The sequence below is a fragment of the Bactrocera neohumeralis genome, chromosome 4 (genome assembly GCF_024586455.1).
Source record: "Bactrocera neohumeralis isolate Rockhampton chromosome 4, APGP_CSIRO_Bneo_wtdbg2-racon-allhic-juicebox.fasta_v2, whole genome shotgun sequence".
Classification (NCBI taxonomy): Eukaryota; Metazoa; Arthropoda; class Insecta; order Diptera; family Tephritidae; genus Bactrocera; species Bactrocera neohumeralis.
The window spans coordinates 5,182,338-5,193,888 of NC_065921.1; the positions used below are offsets into that span (position 1 = coordinate 5,182,338).

Below are 11,551 nucleotides of genomic sequence, written 5' to 3' on the forward strand. Positions count from 1 at the left end.
ATTTTTTCGAGAAAATCTCAACGTTTACATATTTGTTTATATGTGGCGGCAGATTTTTGTTTTGAAATGAGTTTCGCAGATTTCAAGATTTCTGTTGGTGAGCGCTTGCCACAGCGCTATCTACGGATTTTTAATTATTTATCATAATTCGATTAAACGGGGAGACAGCCAAGAAATTCCAGAAACAACAACAAATAAACCGAACATGCGCTGGAGTGCATGCCTGTATGGATATTTTCAATAGAATTGATGCAACATACCCAAGTACTTCGCTTTCCTCCCTCTGTTCCCAAGCATGCGCGTTGTTTTTTCTGTTTCCTCTTGCCACAGACACTTCAGGCGCACTTCAACGCAGGAAACATGATTTTTAAGTGGCGCAAGCATAATTTGAAAGGACACGCATTCCGGTATACTAAGTACGACAAGACGCTATTTACCGGTCTGTGCTGCATTCCAGCGCACTGACTAACTGCGCTTATAGCAGACCTAAATGTGGCAGACATATTTTTTAAGGCGAAAGAAAAACAATCGCTCCGATAGGAAGAAAACAGGACGATGTCTCATTGTTGACAAGACATCCGCCTGCAAAAAGGACACAGCGCAGCGCGACCAAGTGACAAACATACAGCAGTGTGTATGTAAATCACAGACAGGCAGCGTAGCGAAGAAGCATACTTATTTGAGCGCAGGCTTGCTGACCTGGCACTTATTGCGTTGCGCTCCTCACCCGAAAATATGAAATGAAATTGGATATCTTTCATAATTCTCATACACCTTCGCATTGCGTTGCTAAGTGCTACCAGAATTTTTGCCATTTTGACGGCGACTCTTCACCAAAAGGAGAGCAGCTGGAGTAAAAATCAGAAAAAATCAGAAAAAGGACACCACCGCATGGTTATGAAGTGGAAAAAAGAGCAATCAGAGTACATGTACCTGCTGGCCAACGAAGTCAGTTTCTTGTAAAAAAAAATTACTTGGAATGGGCACAAGTGCACACCGCAAGTCATTTGAAGTGACCACTTTGCTGAAGGCTGTCATCAGCTGCAGACACTTCGAGTGCTTATTACGAAAAGTGTTTCAGTTTCTTCACTCTATTTTACAGTAAATGACTGGCGATCAGATTGCATTAATTGCAAGTAGTCCAAAATAGACAGAGACGGACGTGCCAAAGAAATATATTTATTGCTGTCGCTAAAGAACCCAAAACTATCTATGCATTTGTTTTTATAGCTAGAAATGCACATTTTGCAACTGATAAATCTTGGTTTACACATTCCTTAGAGTTTCATTGCATTATTGGCTTAATATGAAAACTCGCCAGTCTTGAGTACATTAGCTTGGATATCTTTAGAGCATTCGAAGGTAAAAGTACTCTTGATTTGAAAATATCGAAGAATAACTGTCATTGTTTATTTGTTTTTTTTTTTTTCTCTCAGATCCAGCTTTAGGAATGGGTAGACAGTTTATGCACCTGTCAAATTTCATTAGAATTTTAAAGATCTTTTAAGAAATGTTTTTTTTTTCTGGAAATGAATCTGCAGACATAATTGTATCCAGTCTGGCTTCTCATAAACCGTTTATAGCTAACTTCGGTTTTGAGAACCTTACTTATTTTTTAGTAAATCCTTAGTTGAAAGGAGTAACTGAATCCTAAATCGAAGAGGGATTGTCTGAATAGACCTTAGACTTTACATATCCCCACAGTTAAAAGTCGAACGGTGTGATATCACATGATCTTGGTGGTCAATATACCGGCTCAAAATGTGAAATTATCTGCTCAAAGAAGTATTCTATCAATAAGATGTTTGTTTGATGCGATACGTCGGAAGTGGCGCGTCTTATTGAAACCAAATGTCGCCGAGATTACGAATTTTAACTCCAGACATCAGATACGCCGGCATCATTGTAGAAGAAGTATAGACCGATGATTTCATTGGCCCACAAACCACACTAAACCGTTGTTTTTCCTAGATGAAATGGAAGCTCTTGAATGTCTTTAGGTTGCTCCTCGTCCCAAATGCGGCAATTTTGCTTGTTTACATATCCTGTGAGCCAGAAATCACTCATTGCTGAACAAAATTGGCTCGAAAACGTCGGATCTTTAGGTACCACTTAAAGAAGATATAAAAACAAATTCGATGAGTGAGTCTCGAGTTAACCCAAAAAACCTCATACATCGAATTTTCATCAAGGAAGCGTTACTGAATCGCAACAAAATCGGTTCTGAAGCGAATGGTTACTGGTGAAAAAAATGGATCACTAATAACAACGACAAGACAAAGCGGTCATGTTCGAATAACGGACAGAATCTTAACTCGCATCTGTATTATCAATCATTGAACTGTCTGAAGGTCTTTCCAACGGAGTGGAGGCCTTCCTCTTCCTATGCTTCCCCCGGCGGATACTGCGTCGAATACTGTCACAATTTTAGTGTTTTCATCTATTCGGACAACAAGACCTAGCCAGCGTATCCGCTATCTCTTAATCAATGTCAATGCGTAAAGGACCATAAATCTTCCGTAGGATCTTTCTGTCAAAAACTCGCAGCGCCGACTCATCAGACGTTGTCATTGTCCATATCTCTACACCATATAGCAGGACGGGAATAATGAGTGGCTTATAGAGCTTGGTTTTTGTTCGTCGAGAGAGGTCTTTACTTCTCAATTGCCCATTCATTCCGAAGTATTACAAAAGATATTCTGTGTTGGAATAATGGATTGATTTCTATTTATTTATAACTATGTGCGCGACTAGATTACTTCGGGTATTTTTCTAACCGACAATTTTTACTAAGAATTTTGATAACAGTTGATCCAAGCTATTGCATAGTATATAAATAAATAACTAATTGTTGGTCACGTCTTATCGTCTATTAAATGTCGCGTGTTGTTATTGTTGCGAAACGCTGAAAGTAAACGATGATTTACGAAAAGCCACAATCAAACGTAAAGTCTTACAGGTTTTGTTTGCAAGAACGGGTTTCGTTGCATGGCTTGTATCAACAACAACCGCTCAATAAGTGGTAACAATGCCTTAACGGATCAAGCTACCAGCAGTGGCGAGGCACTCTCAAGTCAAAAGCCAGCTGAGCGAAGCACTCAAGCGATCGAACAACCGACCGTCCGTCCGTCCGACTATGCAAAGTTCGCCCAAAAAGCGAGAGGCGTCGTGCAAAGACCGTGCAACAGCGAAGGTGGCGGTGCCACGGCTGCGGGGTGGCTACACTGCAACTACTTACATATGACATTACACGAATGTAGCATGCCACAGGTGGCGCAATGCAACTGCAACATGCGGCAAAGCGTAGCCTAAATGCGTTTGCAGCTTGACTAAGTAGTCTTGCAAAAGTGTAAATGCACACACACACACAAAGCTAACAAACGCATACGGGGCAGACGTGTACGTGAGTGTGTTGCAAAGCGATCGTGTTGCATGCTGCTACGGCAGCGGCGCGGCAGGTGAACCGTGAGATGCGAACACAGTGACAACAGAATGAAACTCAGCAACAACAACAACACAGGGCAGGTGCTGTCACTACAGCCGGTTGGTTGTGTTTGTTTTTCCTTTTTGCTTTGCTTTTGCAAAATTTATGAAGAGTGCAAACGATCGGTCGCCCAGCAGCTGAACTGATTCTGCAACCGCCGCGGCGTCACGTTAGCGCTGACGACCCTAATGAGCGCAATAAGTAGCTTACTTTGTAAATACGAGCGCGCTGCCGCCACGGCAAGTAGGTGGCTTTCTCCGATGTGTGCTGCTATGTTTTTGACTTCGCCACTCGAATATCGCTCGAGATCATATGGTGGGCCAGCAGACGTTGCAAGTGAAATCTATGTCGGCAGCACTAAGGCACCTCGCAAATATGTCTACATTTGTGCTAAAATATATATAGACGAAGCTTTGTTGTCGCTTGGTTTGTTCTCCGCTTTCTTGCTAACTGTTTGCTTACTGCTTTTAGTTTCTTTCTTGCTTGTTGGCGCTGACTCACGGCGCGAACTCTTAACGAGGCCAATAAAACAGTTGAGGGAGCAACAACAAAAGTGTTCACTTAAGTATCATATAAAAAGTAAACAGTGTTATCATGCATTTACTTAATATGAAGACGAATGATAAGCTCGACATGGACATGGCTAAAAACATATAGAAAATGTACCTAAATACTGGACTTTAATATTATTTATTAATATTACTGTCTCCAGGTTGTATTGACTAAAAAGGAGTCATTGCAAGGTGACCTATAAGATTATATATATTTAGTATATATGTGTGTATTTATATGTATATACATATATGCTATTTAAACCAAATCAGTTATACTTCGTAATGTGACTAATTTGATTTATAACCAATAGTTGTCGGTAGTAATTTCTTTCATATCAGCCAACGAACTACGACCAAGAGTGTCATGTTTAATCTTAACGGACTTGATTTTTTTCGAAAAAAATTATTTAAATTAGAAAAATTTATTCAATATATTAAAAAACAAGAAAAGACAGTAGTTAACCTTTCAGAGCAGCATTTCATACATCAAAAAAGTGAAAAAATGTGTATCTTTATTTTGATCAATCAGTTTGTATGTTAGCTTTATGCTATATTAGTTTGATCTGATCAATTTGTCTAGAGATTGTGTAGTTTTCTCAGGCCGTAGTTTATACCGAATTTCCTGGAGATATCTTGTCAAATAAGCAAGTTTGTCCTACAAGAACTTAATTTTTATCGATCAGTTTGTACTACAGCTATATGCTATAGTAATCCGATTGGAACAATTTATTTGGAGATTGTAGCGCAGCTTTAGAAAACAATTTGTGCCAAATTTTGGGAAGATATCTTACCAACTAAAAAAGTTTTTCATATAAGAGCTTGATTTTTAAGGGTCGGTTTGTATGACAGCTATATTTTATATTAATTTGATTTCAACAATTTCTTCACATATTACATCGTGTCTATAGGCAATGACAATAGCCAACTTTCATGAGGATATCTTACTAAATAGAAAAGTTTTTCATACAAGAACTTGATTTTTAAGAGTCGGTTTGTATGCCAACTATATACTATAGTGAGCCTATATAGAAAATTTCTTTACATATTATAGCATTTTATCAGATAATAATTCGTGCCAAATTTCGTGAAGATATCTTTGCAAATAAAAAAGTTTTCCAAACAAAGACTTAATTTTGAACGATCAATATGTATGGCGTCATATAGTGATCCGATTTCGATGCATCCAACAAGAAAGCAGCTTATTGAGGAGAAAAGAACGTGTGCAAAATTTCAGATCGATATCTCAAAACTGAGTAGGTAGTTCCTTCTGCTATATACATATCAAAGGCAATTTTGGTTTTCATTATTTTTGGATCATAATTATTTATTAGAGAAATATAAATTTGATATAATACTGATTTTCCCACTACCAACTGTACCTAAATTTTTTTATGTTTTTGAAAATCAATATTTTTCCCATTTCTACTCCTTATTTTTATTTCCCTGAAACTAAAATTCTCTAAAACCCAAACCGAAGCTCCACAGTCCAACACGAAGAGCGTCCGAAATAGAGAGCGGAATACTAAATAAACAAGTTGACTACAAGTGGCGATCTATGAATGAATAAATATCCAGTTGGCAGCGGACTTCAAGCGACATAATGAATTACCTTGCACTTTCCTTTCAAGCCATGCGCGTGTGTGTGTGTGTGCAAACACATTCAAAGAAATGCCCATAGTAAATAACTAGTATATATACAAATGCCGATAGAGCTCAAAACCCAAGTCAAGGCAGTCATGAATGAGCCCACACATTTACAAAGCCAACAAAAAAAAATAGAAAATCAACGAGCCGGCGAATGACCACAAAGTAAAATGCAAATACACATAAATGAGTCGGAAAAAAGATTGAAGAAGTAAAAAGCAAATGTGAAAATGCCGATTATCCTGTACGCTGTGAGTAAAGAAATACAACAACAACGCTGTCAATAACTACCTGTATGTGGCAATGTGCACAGAAAATCCAGAATTTGTACAGCGAACAGGTAAATCATACCTGCACACGAAGGGGGAATCAGCGGACTCTTGCGCACATACAAACAATCACACATACGTTGAAACAAATGTACGGGCATTGAAGGTGGTTGCTATTTACATTGTTATTGGTTTTTGAAAGCAGTTGCGATCGTCCTCCCTCTATTCCTTTCGTGTGTATTTCGCTGCTGCTGCCACAGGTGAGCCACAACATGGCAATAAAAGGAGCGTAACAAAGCAAAGGTAAACGCAGCAGATTGTTGGTGGAACAGATGCCTTACCCTTGCCATTATGATATTTCGTATTTTTCGAGATCGATATTTTTCTTAAAATTCATTTTTTTACCCAAAGGAGATTGCTCACATCGTGATTTTGTTTCTATTGTGAGATTTTCCTTTCACAGCTTGAGTTTTTATCCGATGATCTGCTGGTCTGTTGATCTTAATGATGAATTTTCGTAACTATAAGAAAGCCTGCATGCATGTCTGCAACCGCCTGTCGCTCATCTGCATGGACTGTCGGGCGAAACGATCGATCAGTTGCGTATGTATGCACCATATGTAGGTGCATGGTTCTCCAATAAAAACGGTGATTTAGTTGAAGATACACAAATCCATAAATTGGGTTGTTCGGGTTTCCTCCAATTTGTCCAAACGCCGTTGATGATGCTTAGAGATACGGAAGTGTTTAGAGAAATCACGCAATCGCAAGGCATGTGAGGCATGCAACAATTTAGGTATAGTAATATTACAGTGGAATGATCAGAAATATTACATTTTTGCTGCATGCATGCTGCAGCAGATTTGGGTGTGTTGCAAGGATCTCACACCGTGCACTCACGTATAGTTAATGAGTTTTACAATTAGTAAGAAATTTGATTTGAACGGAAACAATTTGGATTGAAATACTTAAGTATGTTCACTAGAGACTTGTAATAACTGGGCTTGTAATAAAGTGTGTACTGTGTAATGATAAAATGAGCTATGTCTTATAATTTGGCTGTTTCTTCGGTTGTAAAACATTATTGAAACGTATCACTAAGAGGCTTAGGAGAAATAAATATCGAATAAAAGTTCAAAGGGAGCCCGCAAGATCGGCAATATTTTTATTAAAACTAGTTTTTCTTAAAAAAAAATATACTTGTAGTTCACGCTTTTCAGACTTTACATTACAACAATAAAAACTTTGCCTGCGCTTTTAGCTACATATGTATAATACACTTCACAGATGTATTTCTTACCCCATAAAAGGGCATAAAAAGACATTTGCCTTAATTTTGATCTTTCAGTTTGTATGGCAGCTATATGCTATCGAAGTTCGATATTCGATGTTCGAAGATTGTAGCGTTTCGTTAGACAATATTTCATGACTTACCGATCCAAACGGGGTTAGATCTCCGAAATAACAGCACTTGGTCGGATAAAATAAAGGACATTGCGTAGAACCGGCTGTTGTGGAAATTGCCAAGATGCAGTGAAAGGCAGACGAGTAAGCTCCAGACTTGTCAAAACATTGCACTCCGAACTACGATGGGATGCCACCTTTCGAACACCTGCGATGTGAGGCCCGTATGCTCCCAGTTAAGGACTATAATGAACACCTCACCAAGCAGTTCCCGCTGGGGTGGTTTTGAAGAAATCATTTCTGTAGTCACCTGCTTTGAGCGGAACCGCCTCTTAGGATCATCAATCAACGACGTCGACGACTTCAAACAATACGTCGACCAGACTTCGACCAGGACGCAACTAGCTTCCGACAAGCATTAACCGTCATTCACAATGGAGCCATTAACACCTTCACCGACTCCCTCTCAGTGAATGGCGTACTTGAAGGCAAATTACTACCCATTGCAGACGAAGAAGTCTCCCCCTATCGTCGACGACAATTTATATAATCCTTACCATCCTAACGTAATCGGGTACCCGTTACAACAAAAGTATTTCATGATGACATTTTGTCAAATAAAAAAGTTTTTCATACAAGAACTAGATTTTGATCACCAGTTTGTACCACAACTATATGCTATAGTGATCCAATTTGACCAATATATTCTACGTGGTGTTGCTTTTGACAATAATATATGTCAAATTTCGTGAAGATATCTTGTCAAATAAAAAGTGTTTCATACAAGGACTTGGGTTTAATCGATCAGTTTAAAGGGCCGCCATATCCTATAGTGGTCCGATATCGTCAATTCCAAGAACCGAGCAGTTTGTTGGGAAGAACAGGAAATGTACAAGGTTTCAAATCGATACCTCAACAAGTGAGTGACTAATTCGCGTATATACAATTGGAAAGACGAACGGACCGAAGAACATGACAAAATCAACTCTGCTCATTATGCTGATCATTTATGTTTTTTTAAAGGTTTGATATTCGTGTCAAACATAACATATACCCTGCTTGGGATATAAAACGCATCTGTAGGCCAAGAAAAGGATCATAAAACTAAAATTTAACTACAAAGCTCATTGCTTCTTAAGGTTTACTTATTCTTGTTCCTAAGCTCCACATGATTTTTAGATTCTCTATGAGTACGCTCCCGCAGTTGAGGTTTCTTTATCAGATACACATACATTTCCTTTTATAACGTTTATAAATATTTATCCAAATCGTCTCTTTGATAGACAATATGCCAAGTTTCATATTTTGCTTATTTTGTTCTAACTGATATGTATGTATCTATTCAACCACACCCGCACTCACCTTTCATATCGCCATGATCGACATAACCAGCAGTGATGGATCCCTCGCTGGCTGGAACAGCAATCAAAAGGAATAATCCCAGTGTCAGCCACATGATCACGTGGCTGTGAGAGTGTTGCGCTGCGTTTATCTGCATTTCGTACGGAGAGGATGGAATTGCGCGACTTTTATTTTATCTAAGGAAAATATTTTTTTTATTCAAAGCTTTGCACTGTATGCTTTACACAAACACACACAATTTTTAAACCCCAAAGGCTTTTATTAATATTTTTTCGCTTGATCAAATATTTTATAGACACAATTTCATATAAACTTCGCGAGATATTTCTTATTCGTTGCACTCAGTGCGTTCAAATTCACTGCATTTTATTATTATTATATTTATATTTATGTTGTATTTTTATTTACGTTTTGCTGCCAACAAAGAACTGGGCTCAATTTCTTGCCTTGCGTGGCTCGATCAAGCGTAGCGCCGCAACCAGACGACAACGATAACGGCGCAGCTCCCTATGTACGACTAATTGCAGTGTTTGTTGTTAATTTACGTTGCTTTTGTTGTAGTTGTTGCTAAATTTTGCTAGCGCTGATCGATCCAGCGGAACGTCTGATTCGCAAGCACAAACTAGGCGCGGAGGACCGGGACGCATACGCGACTCTTGTCATTTGACGACTCGAAGGAAAACAAAACCGACGCGCGCGGCGACGAAGACGACGACGGGGAGCGAAACGAGCGCGATGCTAGAATGACGGCGATAAAGCCAAGATCAGCATATTGCCACATGTTGCATTACTATAAGCGCGTACATTGGCCGATTTGTTATTCGAAGTTATTTAAATATTTATTTTTAGTTTTCTTTTACACTTTATTTTGTTGTTGCTGATTTATACGTCGTATTTATTTTAACTGGCAATGTATTGGCATTGCTGCGAATCATTTATTTTGGCAGCTACTGTACATACAGACATCAAGGGCTCTACCCAACAAAAGCCAAGGTGTGACAGCTTACCAATTAGCATTTATCGGCGTGTTGATCACACAGTCTTGTTGTTGTTTTAGTTTTGTTGTGATTTGCAGGTTTTCTGTGAATGAAACTGTTTGAGGGCAGTTCTCTGCGTAGTTTAATGGAGTAAACCAGTTCGGCGCCTGCCAAAACAAGTCGATGGTGAGTAACAGCGGTCGCAGAAACGTAAAATGCAGTAAAATATTTTACAATATAAAATTCGTCCATAAATGCGCGCAGTGTTCGTGAAATCACTCGTCTTTGTTTATTTTCAGGAATCGTTCGAAAATTCCCTTACACACCAGCAGCACTTTGGAAGGAACTCAAATTTCCGTTTCCGTTCTATTGCGCGATCGCTTCGAGTTTGTATATACTACGCACACATAAACATATGAATATACACATATGTATGTGTATGAGAATACACGTATGTATATGAGCATATGCGCAAACAATGTAAAGTCGTTTATTTAGCCGCTTTTAGGCCAAGTGTGTTGAGGGTGCGCATTGACTCGTTCGTTACACTTGTTGAGCACACTTAATTTCTTTACTGTTTTCAACTATTTACTTTTTTTTATTTATAATAAAGTAGTGTTATTGTTTTTTGTTGCCATTGGCGACAGCAATCAGGCCGTCGAGCGTTATGGTTTCGCACTGCCAACAGTCGGCTGCAAAAGCTGCCTCAACTCTTCACACTGTACCTAATACCGTTCACTTTTTTATCTGTTTATCAGCGCGTATGTTTTGCAGCAGTTGATAATTAATTTTTATAACACCGCGTATGACTGCGAAATTATTAATAAACACTGAGTATTACTTTTCAATTTGTTTTGTAACTTGCTTTGCACTCGTTCTGCATTTCTCTCCTTCTTATTTAGTTAAGCCAAACAATGCAGTTCGTCTGTTTTCTTGCTGGTAAATATTCAATTATTCCCAAAAACAAAATAATTATTCCCAACAACGAAAAAACAATACCTCAAACAACAAAGTATTTATGTACAAAAACACACAAATCTTCGTAAATGACAGGATTGCGCCGAAAGACGGCGAAAGCAGCTAATGAGCGATAGCTTCTGCTGGCGCAGGTGAACACGATCGGTTACCGCTATAAATTACTATGATTTTCGTGTTTATTTTCACCACTTTCTTCAACTTCTATCGCACTAGTTTGTTTTTGTATATCAAAATTAAAATATGTATTTATATTTTATTCTTGTTTTCCAATTTATTTTGTGCTATTTCGCTTTGCACGTTATAATTAGTGTAGCACTAACGGCATTTGGCTAAAAGGAGTCGCTGAAAGCAAATTATTGAAAACGCGTAGCGACAACAAACGGCGGCGCAATCAACACAAACTACCAACTGCGATGAGAGACAAACAACAAATGAGAAGCGGCCGCGCACGTTGACCAAAGAGCGGCTCTGCTGCGCGAGCAGAAAATGAAACATGAAAATATGAGAACAGTGTTGCTGTTTTTTGTTGTGGAACGTTTTGGTAGCGGAATTTTGAATAAGGGGGAAGAAATTGTACTTACTCAGTGTGAAATGGACGTGGATGGCGTATGCTATGCTTGTGTTTTGCAGTCATTTTCTTTTAAGTGTTTTTCTGGTTTATTTTATTTTTTTATTTATGTACTGAGACAAAAAGCTCCCCGGAAATTATAAATAAAACGAAAAATATTTAATTATTCATCAATATTTATTTTTTCGCCTTCAAAGTAATACCCACCAACAATTTTTAGAGTCCTCCACTTTTCATAAGCACTTTTTGGAATGGACTTTGTTTTATCTCTTCGATCGACTGAAAACGGGTTCCACGGAGCTGCAATTTCA

At 38.5% G+C, this 11,551-nt stretch overlaps 1 protein-coding gene across 1 annotated transcript in view; it reads right to left on the reverse strand.

The window, feature by feature from the left end:
* Positions 1-11,092, reverse strand: part of LOC126757649 (epidermal growth factor receptor) — a 135,964-nt gene extending 124,872 nt beyond the window's left edge. Inside the window, exon 1 of the mRNA XM_050471726.1 lies at positions 8,718-11,092. Coding sequence (XP_050327683.1) covers positions 8,718-8,853 — 136 coding nt within the window. The 5' untranslated portion in view covers positions 8,854-11,092. The remainder of the gene's footprint in view (positions 1-8,717) is intronic.
* Between the last annotated feature and the right edge of the window lie 459 nt (positions 11,093-11,551).